The 16,642-nt window shown below is 40.1% G+C and overlaps 1 protein-coding gene across 15 annotated transcripts in view; it reads left to right on the top strand.

Annotated features, from left to right (window-relative positions):
• Positions 1-16,642, top strand: part of LOC140483389 (utrophin-like) — a 737,248-nt gene that overhangs the window by 290,482 nt on the left and 430,124 nt on the right. For 14 of the 15 annotated variants that reach the window (XM_072581625.1, XM_072581633.1, XM_072581634.1 and 11 more), the window contains 3 exons: positions 4,750-4,878; positions 8,105-8,278; positions 10,798-10,953. In XM_072581625.1, the coding sequence (XP_072437726.1) occupies positions 4,750-4,878; positions 8,105-8,278; positions 10,798-10,953 (459 nt within the window). Of the gene's footprint in view, positions 1-4,749; positions 4,879-7,806; positions 7,823-8,104; positions 8,279-10,797; positions 10,954-16,642 lie in introns of those variants that run through there. The other variant, XM_072581639.1, reaches the window with a different exon arrangement.

The following is a 16,642-nucleotide window of genomic DNA, read 5'->3' on the forward strand; positions in this document are numbered from 1 at the left end:
TTAGCATGCTTACCTTTCATTGCTGGGACCATTGAATATAGAAGTTGGGATGTCAGGTTGAGGTTGTACAGGATGTTGGTGAGGCCATTTTTGGAGTATTGTGCACAGTTCTGATTGCCCTGCTATAGAAAGGATATTATTAAGTTGGAGAGAGTTCAGAAAAGATTTACCAGACTGTTGCTGGGACTGGCGCATTTGTGTACTAGGGAGAGGCAGGAAGTGAGGCTTCTGGGAAGGTGAGAGAGGCCAGTGAGCTAGCCTGTAGGTGAGAGCTGGAGCAAGATGAGGTGGTGGTGGTGTTGGTGAGAATTGCAGGGTGGATAAAGAGTGAGGCTAGCAGTTGAGGATGTGGAGCAAGGCCAGTGAGGGCAAGGATCCAAGTCGAGTAGCAGTAGGAGGGTGGGGACTGGAAAGGCTAGAGATGTGAGCCTGCAACAAGAGGAGCTATAATGGGGACACAGGAAGAGGAGCTGCAAAGGCAGAGTGAGAGGGTCTGGAGGAGTTGAGGGGTTGCAAGATGGGAAAAACATTTTAAAATTTTTCAAAAAGGGTATTCTTGGAAACTGAGTTAATAAATTCTTGGCAAATTATTGTGTAGCCTCTAGATTTAAACTGTAAGAGTTCAGGAACTACTATATGGGGGAACAGTCATGCTTTTATTATAGTGACATCTATGTCAGTTGTATAATTTAACGTTGAATAGTTCTATTTCGTAAAGGTTTGTGTTTACATGTTATCATGACACAAAATGTTTTGCAGACTGAATTATTTGTGGTGCAATGACTTACAAAGACATGCAAATATTTAGCTGTGACCTCACTGGCCGGCAGAAAGAGTAGTGTGATGGCTTTTTATAATAGAAAGGTCAATCAGTTTGCTTTAATGCCAACTTATGCCTGTTGTCTTGTGTAAAGTTAATTACTGTTGTGTCAATACAAGTAGTGGTTTCCTAGTGTGTTAACTGTGCCTTAAATAATAGAACAATGAAACTTGAATGCTGGATATTGTTGCATTATTCTAATTTGGTTTATGTGTGAGTCTGAAATCCCCCATATGTCATCACAATTATTGAAGGTATTGTTACTAAATGATTGTATCTCCTAATGAAGGAGTTTTTAAATTCATTTATGGGATGATGGCGTCACTGGCCAAGCCTTCCCTAATTGCCCAGATGGCAGTTGAGAGTCAACCACATTGCTGTGGGTTTGGAGTCACATGTAGGCCAGACTGGGTAAGGATGGCAGATTCCTTCCCTGGAGGACATTAGTGAACCAGATGGGTTTTTTCCAACAATCGACAATGGATTCACGGTCATCATTAGACTCTTGCTTCTAGATTTTAGAGTTCTGCTGTGGCGGGTTTCGAAACCAGGTCTCCAGAACATTACCTAGATCTCTGGATTAACAGCCTAACTATAATACCACTAGGCCATTATGTAAGAGTCTGAATGCCCCCATATGCCATCACAAGTACAGAAGATATTGTTACTAAGTGATTATATCATCTAATGAAGGAGTTGGTGAGGCTGAAGCACGATCTACTGAAAATCAAAACGTTGTCCTTCAGAAATCTTATAGAAGGCAAGAAAAATTATTCTATGGTATATTTGTGTATAAGTCAGTGACCGTGACAGGGCAGGTTGAAGGTGCAGTTAATAAAGCATATAGTATACTGAGCTTTATTAATAGAGTCATAGGATACAGGAGAAAGTGAGGACTGCAGATGCTGGACATAATTCTGATGAAGAGCTTTTGCCCGAAACGTCGATTATCCTGCTCCTCGGATGCAGCCTGACCTGCTGTGCTTTTCCAGCGCCACACTTTTTAACTCATAGAATACAGGAACAAGTAGGGTATGTTGAAATTATACAAGATACAGGTTTGGCCTGAGCTGGAGTATTACTTTCAGTTCTGGGTGTTGTGCTTTAGGAAAGATGTGAAGCATTCGGGACAATGCAAAAAATATTCACAAGTGTGGTTTTAAGAATAAGGAACTTCTATAATGAAGAAAGATTGGAGAGGTTACAGCAATTTTCTTTGGAGAAAAGAAGGCTGAGAAAGAAGTTGTGATAGACATATTCAAATTCTTGAAGGTTCAGGACAAGCTAGTTGGAGAGAAACTATTCTACTTGTGAAAAGATCAAAAATGTGATGCCTCAGATTTAAAATCATTGGTAAAGGAAGCAAAACTGATACAAGGAGGTGTTCTTTGTGCAGAAAGTGTTTCATGATCAGGAATGCAATTTCCTGCAAGTGTGGTGGAGGCAAGTTCATTCGAAACATTCAAAATGGTATTAGACTTATCTGGGTTAACACATCAGGTCCAACTGCATCAGAGGAGAAGGGCAGTTGACATTTCAGGTCAGAACCTTTCAAAGGAAACATATGCAGGGTTACTGGTACAGGTGCATAAACCTTTATCCAACATGCTCAGGACCAGCTGGTTTTCAGAATTCAGAATTTTTCAGAGTAAGTGAGAGTTTGATGGTGAAATTTTAAAAAATCTTACCAGAGGAGCAAAACTCACTGAGTAAAGCAGGCCTTGGAGACAGAATTGAGGCCTGCCAGTGTTGGGCCACGTTCTCCATGTTGCACCTGAGTGACACGCATCGAGTGGATGTCGACTTGGGTTAACTGTTTGCACACCAAACAACCTTGTTAATGAGAAAAAACTTCACAAAAAATCCTTCGGACTTTGGAGCTTTTCAGATTTTGGATAAAGGGTTGTCTACCTGAAGAAGGTAGGGAAATGGTACTAAGTGCAGAGCTGACAGATTTAATGGGCTGAAGTCTTCCTTCTGTACTGTAACAGTTCTGTGAATATTTCAACCATGAAGTGTGAATTGATACTAATTTTAATCAAAGCTGTCTGAAGGTAGTAAACTAAACCAAAGAACTGCAGATGCTGAAGATCTGATATAAAACGGAACCCTAATACAATTCTGAAGTGCGATGTTAATCGGACTTGAAACATTAGCCTGTTTGCTCTCCAAACGTGCTGCCAGATCTGCTGAAATTCTCCAGTCGGTTTCATCCTTTTGTTGCAATGTCTACTTTATTGTGGAACCGCAGTTTTATCAATAAAATGTCCCTGCACCCTCAGTAGAATCACAGAAGTGATATGCCACAGAAGGAGGTTATTCAGCCTGTCCAGTCTGCAGAACCCCTGCCATTAGAGGCAGTCCAGGTAAGGTTCACTAAGTTGATCCCAGATTTGGAGGGTCTGTCTTATGAGGAAAGGTTGAGCAGGCTGGGCCACTCCTTATTGGGTTTAAAACAATGAGTGGCAACTTTCTTGAAACATAGAAACATTTTAAGGAGCTTAACGGGGTAGATGTACAGTTGTTGGTTTCCCTTGTGGAAAAGCCTAGGACCAGAGGGCATAATCTCAGTATAAGGGGTCACCCATTTAGACAGTGATGAGGAGTTTCTCTGAGCATAGTGAATTTGTGGAATTCTTTATTACGGATGGCTGTCGAACAATATATTCAAGGCCAAGTTTAATTGATCTTTAATCAGTAAATTGAGAGTTTCAGGATAAAAGTAGGAAAGTAGAGTTAAAGGACTTTCAGATCTGTTATGATCTTGTTGAATGGCGGAGCAGGCGTGATGGGCTAAATGGCCTGTGACGTATGGTCTTAAGGTAAATCTTTAAATTGGTTCCTCTTGTTCTTATGCCTGTTCTACAAACAAAGACAGTTTATCCCCATCTACTCTATCCAGCCCCATCATAATGTTCAAAAGTTCTAAAAGATTTCTCTTGATATTGTTCTCTTTAAGGAGAAGATTTCTGAATTCAACATGGTCCTCATAATTGAATTTTCTCATCTTTGGAACCCTGACTGTTAATTTATTTTGCATTCTCTTCAATGTGTTCACATTCTTTTTGTAGAAAGGTGCCCATAATTGTACACAATACTCTGTTGAGGTCTAACAAAAGTGTAATTCAAATTCAATGTTAACTCCTTATTTTTGTATTCTAAGCCACTATTAATAAAGCCCAGGATACTGTATATTTTATTAATTGCTCTCACCACCTGTTCTGCCACCTCAATGATCTGTTACATGTACACCCAGGGGCTTCTGCCATTGCATCCTCTTTAGAATTATACCCTTTGTTATGTTCTCTGTCCATGTTCTTGCTTTCAATACGCATCACCTTTTGCTGCATTGAACTTCATCTGTCACCTATCCATCTACTTTAGTGACTTTAAATGACCTTGTGAGTTCTATACAGTCCTTCTAGCAATTTACACTGCTTTAAGTTTTTAGTTATCTGCAAACTTTGATATTGTCATGCACTCCAAGATCTAGGTCATTAATACACATCAGGAAAAGTAAAGGTCTCGATACTTGTCTGTGTTTAACTCCACTATAAGCTTTCCTCCAGCCAGAAATTACTCTTTGTTTCTTATCGCTCAATGATTTTGTATCCATGTTGCTGCTGTCCCTTTGGCTCCATGAGCTGCTACTTTCTCTCAAGTCTGTTGTGTGGCAGTTTATCAAGTGCCTCTGGAAGTCCCATCTCATCATATCAACAGCGATTTGGATCTCAACTTTAATGTGAACCTAAGGTTAATAAGAAAATTTGTGATTGCCAACTGTATCCTCAATAGTCAGCTAGTGTCATAACGTAAAAATGTGCTGATTGGCTGGTTGTGATTTGAGGAACCATACTTTACCCTGGTTTCTTTCTGCAAGGATGTTATAGTGTGACTTACGATCTTATTCTTTTTTCTATTGTTAATAGAAAATTAAAACAGATATTGCAGCCTATGAAGCCAGCTTAGAGGAAATGAAGATGAAAAATATGAGGGGCCTGCCTTTCTTAGATAGCAAACCTCACTCTCGTGGTGGGCCTCAATTGGATTTGCTTCAGGTACGAATGGATTAACTGAAGATTGAGACTTTGAATGCTGCGTTTTGGAATGCTTGAAACAAATTATGAGTTTATATATATATGTTTAATATGAAAAAAAATCTCAGGAATGTTGGTTAAATTCTCATTGCCCATCAATAGCTCCGATTTCCTCCCACAATCCAAAGATGTATAAGTTAGGGTGGATTACCCAAGCTAAATTGTCCCATGGTGTTCAGGGATGTGTAGGTGTGGTGCATTAGGCAGGAGTAAATGTTGAATAATAGGGTAGGAGAATGGTTCTGGATGGGTTACTCTTCGGAGGGTTGGTGTGGACTTTAGATTAGATTAGATTACTTACAGTGTGGAAGAAGGCCCTTCGGCCCAACCAGTCCACACCGACTCTCCGAAGCGCAACCCACACAGACCCATTCCCCAACATTTACCCCTTCACCTAACACTACGGGCAATTTAGCATGGCCAATTCACCTAACCTGCACATTTTTAGACAGTGGGAGGAAACCGGAGCACCCGGAGGAAACCCACTCAGACACGGGGAGAATGTGTAAACTCCACACAGTCAGTCGCCTGAGGTGGGAATTGAACCCGGGTCTCTGGCACAGTGAGGCTGCAGTGCTAACCACTGTTGAGCTGAAGGGCCTGTTTCCACACTGTAAGGATTTTATGATTCTATAATAGGAAGTATGTTGTTAACCTTGAAAGACTGCAGAAAAGATTTACAAGGGTATTGTTGAAATTGAGCTATAGGGAGAGGCTGAATAGCTGGGGTGCTTTTCACCCAAAATGTTGGAGGCTAACGGGTGACCTTACAGAGGCTTATAAAATCACAAGGGTGAATAGCCAAGATCTTTTTTTCCTTAGGGTGGGGGAGTTCAAAACTAGAGGTTGTAAATTTAAGCTGTGAGGTGAAATATTTTAAAAAGGACCTGAGGGATAACATTTTCACGCAGAGTGTGATGTGTGTGTGGAACAAGCTGGCAGATGAAGTGGTAGAGGTGGGTTTAATTATAACATTTAAAAGGCATCTGAATGCGTGTATGAATAGGAACGCTTTCGAGAGAGATGGGCCAAATGTTGGTAAATGGGACTGCGTCACGTTGGGATGACTGGACAGTGGAGATGAGTTGGACTGAAGGGTTTGTGTCCATGTTGTATTTAAAATCATACAGACAAAGTCATACATGTTACAAATTCAATTTTTGTTGCAACTCCGAACTAGCTTTAGTAATCCTTAAATTTATGTAATGTATGGTAAACATAGTTTTTGTTTATGCACACTTTTTTGATTGACCGGTAGGTTGTTTTAGTGGGTGGAGCCTGCACATGAGGCACTTGAGTATGTAGTTGTACAGGACATCGGTGAGACCTCTTCTGCAATACTGTGTCCAGTTATGGTTGCTCCGTTATAGGAAAGATAATATTATGCTGGAGATGGTTTAGAAAAGATTTACCAGGACGTTGCTGGGTCTGGAAGATTTGAGTTATATACAAAGGTCGGATAGGTTAGGACTTTCTTCACTGGAGCATAGGAGGTTGAGAGGTGACCTGACAGAACTTTATTAAAAAAAATGAGAGGTATAGATAGAGTTAATAGTAGTTGTCTTTTCTCTAAGATGGGACATTTCAAAACAAGGAGACACCTTTTTAAGTTGGGAGGAGAGAGATTTTAAAAAAGACTTTCGAGGCAAATGTTTGACACAGAGTGGTTCGAGTTTCAAATGAGCTTCCTGAGGAATTGTTGGATGCGGGTACAATTATAACATTTAAAAGACATTTAAATAGTTACATGAATAGGGAAGGTATGGAGGGATGTCAGCCAGGAGCAGGCAGGTTGGACTAGTTTAGTTTATGATTATGTTCAGCATGGACTGGTTGGATCAAGACTGTATGTGGCTGCCAATGTTTGATAGCAGCAATGGTGGTAAAATTAGTTAGAGATAGGGGGGTTCATGAAGAAAAATAACATTGGACAGTAAGTAGAGCTCAAAGATATCCTGGCTGAAAGGCATGGGACTGAGAAGTTGTGCACCAGGAACTGGAGGGATAAAGGTGGTGCTGTTTGCTGAAGATTTGACATAAAAGGCATGTAGTGGAGATTGGGCAATGGGCTTTCAAGAGCAGGGATTGGGATTGTTGGGAGGGGTAGAATAGTGCAGTGGGGTAGTGTGAACAGAGTTGTATTGAAAGAATGAACTTGCATTGATGGAAGGGATTAGAAAGATGGAATGGGATAGAAGGAATGAGGTGGCCTAAATAAATAGGGAGGGGTTGGTATTATTAGAGTATTATGAGAGGTATGGGAGGAATGTATGAGAGGATGAAATTGGAAAATTTGAATGCTGATATTTTGTAGGACTATGCTTATATATACTTGTCATGCTCTTCTGTTTTGGATTAGTTTGACCAAGTATGAGTATGGCTGATTTTCTCCCGTACTCAAACTATAACGAAAAATGAGTTCCGCCAGCTTAAACTGTAACTAAAATGCATGTGAGGAAATAAAATGATTTCCTACTTCTAAGGTCAGAAAGCTGTTTGGGAGGTTTGACATCTAATGTGATAAACTTAGAGGGCTTTCTTGGAAGAACTCCTAAACTGCCCAGTGATATTGATCTTTCACAAAAAAAAGTTAGATTTAAGTCAGTTGTTTCTTTTGTCTCCAATCAGCGTTATTTTACTCTCTCAACTTTCTGCACATTGAGTGACGATGGCCAGGCCGTGTATCTTAGAGTTTTAATTGATACAAATTGAAAATTATTCTAATTCTGAAACTTCTGTGATACTCTTCAAAGCTTAAATACAGTTGTATGTTTTTCAGTGCTTCTTTGTATAAATGTTGACATTTTCAGCTACTAATACTTCCTTAATTGTTTCTTACATGTGTGTATCACTATGTCCCTATATTTCTTTCTATAGGCCTTTGCTGCACTGAGGACTCTATACGGTAGTTTGGGTTTTCACTTTATTCTCATTTATGTTTACCTTTGTAAATGTGTACGCTTTTGTATGCAATGCACAGAAAGTTTTTGGTCACTATGGGCTGCTGACCATGTGCCGTGAGGCTCTGTATATAGTTTAAATCTGTCACTCCGTTAGTTTGCATACTTCCATTTTCTGATATTTCTGTGCTATTCCTAGATTGCTCTATGCACTCTTTCGTAAACTAACAAAAGACACCGTGCAGCCCAACAGTCTTTACTAGTTTGACATTTTGTATAATTAACAGAGGAAACTTCGAGAAGTGTCAACAAAATTCCAACTTTTCCAGAAGCCAGCAAATTTTGAGCAGCGCATGTTAGATTGTAAACATGTGTTGGACAGCGTTCGAACAGAACTGCATGTATTGGACATGAGGAGTGTTGAGCCTGAGGAAATACAGCCCCAATTGGATAATTGTATGGTAAGCAGCATGAAATATTGTTAAACTAATAGGCTATGTAGTCCAACAAGTCTATTATTGCCTAAAGAAGAGTCTTATTGGGCTCAAGATGTTAAATCTGCCTCCTGGATTTTTTTTTAGAAATTTATCTTTTTGCTTCTCATTGTTTGTATTATCTCATTTTTGTATATTGTATTTCACATATGTGCATACTTAGAGAGTCATATCGCACGAAAACAGACTCTTCGGTCCAGCCAGTCCATGCTGACCATAATCCCAAACTAAACTAGTCCCACCTGCCTTCTCCTGGCCCATAACCAGCCAAACCTTTCCTATCTATGTACTTATCGAAGTGTCTTTTAAAGGTTGTAACTGCGTTTCACCCCCCTCCCCCGCCCACCCCATCCATCTCTTCCTCATCTGTGTGAAAAATGTGCTCCTCATGCCTTTTATAAAATCTCTCTCCTCTCACTTAAAAATATGCCCCCTGGTCTCGCACTTCTCCATCTTGTGGAAAAGAGACCCACCATTAAAAACGTATTTATACCCCTCATGATTTTATAAACTTCTATAAGGTCACCTCTCAACTTCATACACTCCAGTGGTAAAAGGTCTCAGCTTTTCTGTATAGCTGAAAACTTCCATACCTGGCAACATCCTGGTAAATTTCTTCTGAACCCTCTCCAGCTTAATAATATCCTTCTTATAACTGGGCAGCTCAGAACTGGACACAGTACTCCATATGTTTTTCTATAGTTTGGAGATGTATGTATTCCTCTATCTCCCACTGATTTTAAGTACATCCCCATCAAAAGTGATGCATCCTTCCTATTTCTGAGCTCTCCCCATATGGCCCCAGTGGATGATCTCTTCAAGATGTCATCCCTCAGTGTGATATTCTCCCTAGTCAGTAACACAACTCCCCCACCTCTTTTAGAACCTTCCCTTTGACACCTGAAACATCTAAATCCTGGAATGTTAAGCTGCTAGCCTTGTCACTGTCTCAGCATAGTTATATATATTAATCCAAGCTCTAAGTTCATCTGCCTTACATGTCATACTCCTCATGTTAAAACAAATACACTTCAGAACATGAGTCCTGCCAAATTCAGGAACCTGTCCTTGTCTGTTCTTCCTCTGAGCCTGACTGGCCTTAATCTTTAAGTCCTCTTTGGTCATTTCACTTGCTGTAGTTCCTGCCCCCAGCTACACTAGTTTAAACCCTCTGGAGTGACATTAGCAAACCTCCCTACCATGATATTGGTGCCCTCTCCAGTTTAAGTGCAACCCATCCTCCTTGTACATGTCTCACCTGCCCTGCAAGGCATCCATATCTGAAGCTCTCCCTCCTACATATCTATCTGTACTATTTTCATATCCTAGCCTCACTGGCACGTGGCACAGGGAGAGTATTCCAAGACTACAAGCCAAATGGTCCTGTTATTTAACTTACTACCTCACTTCCTGAACTCACTTTGCAAGACCTAATCATTCTTCATGCCTGTATTGTCAGTACTAGTGTGTACCACAACATCTGAATGCTCACCTTCCCTTTGAGAATATGCTGCTCAGAGGCTTCCTTGACTCTGGTCTCAAGGAGGCAACAGAACATTCTGGAGTCCCTTTCGTGGCCACAAAAGCTTGAACCCCTGACTATGGAGTCTCCTATTGCTACTGCTATTCTGCATTTCGAACCTCCCTGCTGTATAACAGCCACCATTCTGGCTGATGCTGATGCCATCCCCTGAGTGGATCTTCTCTTCCCCCGCATTCCCCCTAGATATCCAAAATAGTGTACTTATTAGAGAGGGGAGAGCCACTGGTGCCTCCTCCCCTTTCTGGTGGCCGCCTATGTCTCTGCCTGAACATTGGGTGCACTACATCTCTGAAACTCCTGTCTATGAGGCTTTCTGCCCCCTGCATGCTGCTATGTGTGTCCCACTGTTGCTCCAATCAATCCATGCAGTGTGACAGCAGCTGTAATTGGATAAACTTCCTGCAGTCGTCATCTTTAGAAATGTTCAAATGGTCTGATTACCACCTGTTCCGCAGGAGAAATATACTACCCTGCTGACTGTCAATTTTATCACCAACTAACTATTTAATTAAAAATACATTTCTTTTAAAATTAATTTACAGATAATTGGCTTTTCAGTTGCATTTACTTTTCTGAATACTACACTTTAGACTTAGTTTATAAAACATTGAACATTCATCTGTTTTTCATAATCGATACACAATGATTCCAATTTAGAAAATGCCAGAGCACCTTTATGAATATTTTAATTGCAATTCGACATCTTATTTACAATTATCCTGCGTGCATTTTGCAAATTGTGATCTGAAAGTAAATGGAATTGTCGCAATCACTGAATTAAGGATGAACTTTATTATACTCTTCAATTGGAACATTACTTCCCTCCCATCAGCTACTCAACCCCCGCACAGATAAACACATCTAGATTACATGCGTAATTTAGTTTTGTTGTTGGTATCTTCTGTTGCCACGTTGGCTAATCAAAAGATTTTCTCTTATTTAGAAACTGTATAAAACACTGAGCGAAGTGAAGCTTGAGGTGGAGACAGTAATAAAGACTGGGCGACAAATTGTTCAGAAACAGCAGACTGACAACCCCAAATTAATGGATGAGCAATTAACAGCTCTGAAACTCTTGTACAATGAAATGGGAGCACAGGTAAGTGGAGCAAATAGTGCAAACAGATATTGGGATGATTTAGTAACAACTGGTAACAATGATGGAAGATAGTCAGATGTTATGTCATTTAAAAATGGGGATGCTTAATTTGACAGTTACTTTACTTCAGTACAGCCCAGATATCTGCTTTCAATTTACTTTTTATTGTCGTAGAAATAAAGAGAATACTGTAACATCAACATAAAATAAAGCATTTATCAAATATGGTTACAAGTTTTGAACTCCTTGAGGTAAAACAGGAAGTTTTTTAATTACTAGTATAGAAGCTATTGAAAAGTGCTGTGGGAATCTAAAACTAGCAAGTCATTCCTATGCTGAACATGTCTTAACTGAAATCTTCATTTTGTATGTTGACTGTCTGAATACAACGCCCTGAGATTCCAGACTGCCGCGAATAGTGCTCTGTATGACAAAAAGCAATTCTTTCAATCTCTTTAAATATGTTCAATATGATCGAAATGTCCAGGACTATGATCACCATTTTCTTCTTTCTTTGGTTCTTAGTCCACCGTTGGAATGGCCTTCAACTGGATATTTCTGTTGGGGTCATTTTGAGGGACGGTGGGACGGTAGTTTTATATCTGAATAAAGACATGTAAGCCAGGTTTCCCGCTATGATTGCTGTCCACAATTGAAACATGTGTCTGTCTGAACTTTGTTAGGATTGAAGCTGGATGACCATGTTTGTGTTGACAAATAGTCTGTCAGCATGAACTGTCTTGCTGACTTGTGGAAGGTACTCAGGAGTACTTGATGTCAGCTAGACATTTAGTTGAATAATATCACAGCTAGGGACAGAGGAAGCAGTAAGAGAATAAATCAGTTTCTCCTTATGAATACTGATTTGAGAGATAATCAGTGTCTGTAATACACACGTGATAAATTTTCCTGGGCAATGTGGAATTGCATCTTGTAAGAGCATTTGTCTCAGATCTTGCAGAGGGGAAAATTGCTTTGGGAGCTGACTAATTCCAGTTGAATTAAAATTAACATTTCTTTGCTGCATGATTATTTTGGGCATGTTCAAATATGCTGCGAGGTGGTTTTGGAAGAATTGTCTATGTACACTGAGTAAAGGCTTGCAAGTACAATGATATTTGTGACTTATGTCTCATTGTTTTTGTACATCACAGGAAATTCCTATGTTTGACAGGGGCGCAGTTCTGTCTTAAGTGGTTCCTGCTGTAGAATAGTAGTTTGAGATGGAGCAGAGCTAGGGAGTTGTAGGGGATGGTCAGAGTTGTCAGCTGTTTGGTAGTAAAGGGGTACATTAGTTAAGATCTTTACTTCTAATCTGAGTTGAATGGACACATATAAGGACTGGATCATGTTCGTTGCTGGATGACCAGTTGATTCTGTATAGGTTCAAATGTATCGAGTGGCCAATGGTTGAGATAGCATCAGGCGCACTAAAATTGACAAAGTTGCCATTTTGTAAGTGTGCTAAGATAAGAGATGTTGTGGACCTTTACAGTAAAGGCAGGTAAGAGGGGCTTAATTTGTGGAACCATGGTGGATAAAATAATACATCAAAACTAGCACACTGCAGTAATTCCATTATGGTGATAGAGTGATTGAGGCCAAGCGGAGATCTGATTAAAGCAAAATATTGTGGATGTTGGAGATCTGAAATAAAAACAAGTGCTTGTGAAATTCTGGTTGTCTGGCAGCGTCTGCAGAGATAGAAACAGATAATGTTTTTTATCAAGTAGGAATGTAGAAGCATAGAAACAGGAAGAAACCATTTAACCCCTAGAGCCTGTTCTCCTATTCAATTAGATCATGGCTGCTCTGTCACTGAATATATTGCCATCTATGCCCTGTATCTCTTAATGCATTTGCTTGGCAAAAATGTATCAATCTCCATTTTAAAATTAATAATTGATTTTGCATCAATTGTCATTTGCAGAAAAGGATTCCTAACTATTCTGTGCAATATTTCCCAACGTCACTCTTAAAAGGTCTGAATCTAACTTGTAGCCTAGATTTTCCAATCAGCAGAAATAGTTTTCCTGTATCTACCCTATTTGTTCTCCTAATGTGTTGTCAAGTTTAATAAGATTTCTCTTGAATGCTTTAAATTCTAGGAAATGTAATCTTAGTTTGTATAATCCTGGTTATTTAACCCTTGATATAATTTGTTAATATAATTTGTTGCACTCTCTCCTTCCTAACATGTAGTGCTCAGAGCTAATCTCAATTGTCTAGTGTGGCCTAAATATAGCTTTGTATAGCCGAAGCATGAATTTTATAATATTCTATTTTTCTTGATATATGGGCCAGTATTTATCATAAATTGTTAGCACAGATGGAGGTAAATCTGTAGGAAGTGGACTGCCAAAGTATTAAGGGCTTGGTTGGGGATAAATTCAAGTGTATTTAGGAAAACCTTGTCAACCATTATGTAGATGGCCCTACGAGTGAAGGGGCAAAACTTGACCCCCTCTTGGGAAATAAGGCAGGACAAGTCATTGAGGTGTTAGTGGGGGAGCACTTTGGGACCAGTGATCATAATTTTATTAGTTTTAAAGTAGTTATGGAAAAGTGAGGTGCACAGGTTAAAGTTCTAATTTGGGGCTTGGCCAATTTTGATGGTATTAGACAGGGACTTTAACAAGTTGATTGTGGGAGGCTGTTCGTAAATAAAGGGACATAGAACATAGAACAGTACAGCACAGAACAGGCCCTTTGGCCCACGATGTTGTGCTGAAGTTTAATCCTAATGTAAAATAGAATACCTTAACCCAAGCACTCCTCAACTCACTGCTATCCATGTGCATGTCTAGCAGTCCCTTAAATGTCCCTAATGACTCTGCTTCCACCACCACCACTGGTAACGCATTCCACGCATTCACAACTCTCTGCGTAAAGAACCTACCTCTGATGTCTCCTCTATACCTTTCTCCTAATATCCTCATACCAGTCAATCCTGCGGGAAAAGTCTCTGGCTATTGACTCTATCTATTTCTCTCATTATCTTGTATACCTTGATCAGGTCACCTCTCTTACTCCTTCTGACCAGAGAGAAAAGTCCAAGCTTATTCAACCTTTCTTTATATAGCAAGCCCTCCAGTCTAGGTAGCACCCTGGTAAGCCTTCTTTGCACCCTCTCCAAAGCCTCTGTATCTTTTCTATAGTAGGGTGACCAGAACTGGACACAATATTCCAAGTGTGGTCTCACCAGGGACTTGTAGAGCTGTAGCAAAACCTCGTGGCTCTTAAACTCGACCCCCCGTTAATGAAAGCCAACACACCATATGCTTTCTTAACAACCGTATCCACTTGGGTGGCAACTTTGAGGGATCTATGTACTTGCACACCCAGATCCCTCTGTTCCTCCACACTGACTAGCGAGATATATTCAAAAGTGAAATGTTGAGCGTTTAGGGACAACCTATTCCTGTTACTGTGAAGGGCAAGGCTGGCATGTGTAGGGAACACTGGATGACTAGAGATATTGAGGCCTTTGGTCAAGAAAAGGAGGCACATGTCAGGTATAGGTAGCTGGGATCAAATGAATCCCTTGAGGAGTATAGAGAGTACAGAAGTAAACTTAACAGTGTAATCAGGAGGGCAAAAAGGGAACATGAGATGACTTTGGTAGATAAGGTTAAGGAGAATCCAAAGAAATTCTGCAAGTATATTAAGGGAAAAAGAGTAACTAGGAAGAGAATAGGGCTCTTTAAAGATAAATGAGGCCGTATATTTGTGGAACCACAGGATATGATCGAGATCCTAAACATATGTTTTGCATCACTATTTGCTGAGCAGAAAGACATGGAAGCTGGGGATCTTGGGGGAAAAGAAACAGTGATATCTTGAAAAGAGTCCATATTACAGAAAAGGAGGTGCGCGAGGTCTTAAAACACATGAAGATAGATAAATCCCCAGCACCTGACCTGCGGAAATTACCACCTCCATATTAATCCTCAACACCGGTGCCCTGCAAAGCTGCCTATTCAGCCCCTTACCAAATTCCTTATACACTCATGACTGCGTGGCCAAATTCAGTTCTAATTCCATTTATAAACTTGCTGGTGACACCACTGTAGTGGGTGGATCTGAAGTACCACTGAGACAGGGTACAGGAAAGAGCTTAGTGGCACAGTGCAATTAACAATCTCCCTCAATGTCAGCAAAACTAAGGAGCTGGTTATCGAACTGAGGAAATAGAGTTGAGCATATACCTCTGCTGGTATAGTGGACAGTGAAGAAGGTTGTTTAAGAGTACAACGTGATCTTGATCAGCTGGTCCAGTGGGCTGAGGAATGGCGGGATGGAGCTTAATTTAGAAAAATGTGAGGTGTTTTATTTTGGTAAGACCAACCAGAATAAGACGTATAGTTAACAGTAGAGCCCTGAGGAGTGTTGCCGATCAGAGGGGCTTCGGGATGTAGGCTCATAGTTCCTTGGTCGGCATGGATAAGTTGGGCTGAAGGATCTATTTCCATGCTGTATGACTCTATGAGCATTATAAATATATATTGGAAGGTGACCAAGGCTGGGAGCTGAATGTTGAAAAGTATTTGACCTATTGAAAGACAGGAAAACGGAAGGACACGGTTGGGTGGCTCTGTTGTTAAGGATGCTGTTGCTTCAGTATTGAGAGACGATCAAAACTTCAGAGATCCAATATGTTTGGGTATAAATAAGAAATAGTAAAGGTTAATAAGACAGTTCTGGAAGTATGATTTTATGAAAGGGAAATTGTATTTAACTCAGAGTTTTTTGACAAAGTACCATTTGTGTTGGATAGAGAGGAACTGACTGGTAGATGTGTTGATATGTAGAAATTCAAAAGGCATTTGATAAGGTGGCATATCAAAAGGTGGTTGAAAAAGATAAGAGGGCATGGTATAAGTGGTAACATTTTAGCACTGATAAAGGATTTGAGAGTGACCAGGAAACAGGAGAGGGATAAATGAATCATTTTCAGATTGATATACTGCAGATTGTGGAGTGCCACAGGAATCCATGCTGTTATGGACCAGGCCAGACCCCCTCAAAAATGAAGAAAATAGCCCAGACCCTAACTTTTCTAGTTTTAAGCAGATGTTAAAGTGAATATTCCAGGAGTGATGCAGCTGGTCAAACCACTTGGCTTCAAGTAAAATAGAATCTGCTTACACACCACCAAATTAAACACAAACAAAAGAAAACAGAGTTTAGAATAACAATGATTTGAAAACCTGACTGACATGATCTAACTTAACAAAGAGGTGTTCCGATTTCCTGCACCATCCTCTTGGCACATAAGTAAATTCAAACACAGGTTCTTCCAGGAGAGATGTCAGAGAGTCATCCAGAAAACCTCTTGAATCAGGAAACCTTTCTTCCCAGCAGCTTTCTTTGACCAGCAAAAAAAAACCTGAGCTGGGAGAACTGGTCACTCCTCTTTCATTGTACAGCCTGCTTTTGAAAAAAAACCTCCAAAGGCCGCCTCAGATTATAAACTTGGACTGTTAGCCATTATTAAAATAGCCAGTTCAGACATGTCAGCACCTGTGTTTACGACCCCTCTCGAAAATAACCTTGTTAAAAGGGTAGCATCATCATACAACCAATGACAATGGATTTGGATGAGCAAACTGACAGTATGATAGCTACATTTCCTGATGGTACCAAAATTGATAGGAAAATATGTTATCAGAAGGTAGAGAATCTGCAA

Source organism: Chiloscyllium punctatum, chromosome 11 (genome assembly GCF_047496795.1).
Source record: "Chiloscyllium punctatum isolate Juve2018m chromosome 11, sChiPun1.3, whole genome shotgun sequence".
Classification (NCBI taxonomy): Eukaryota; Metazoa; Chordata; class Chondrichthyes; order Orectolobiformes; family Hemiscylliidae; genus Chiloscyllium; species Chiloscyllium punctatum.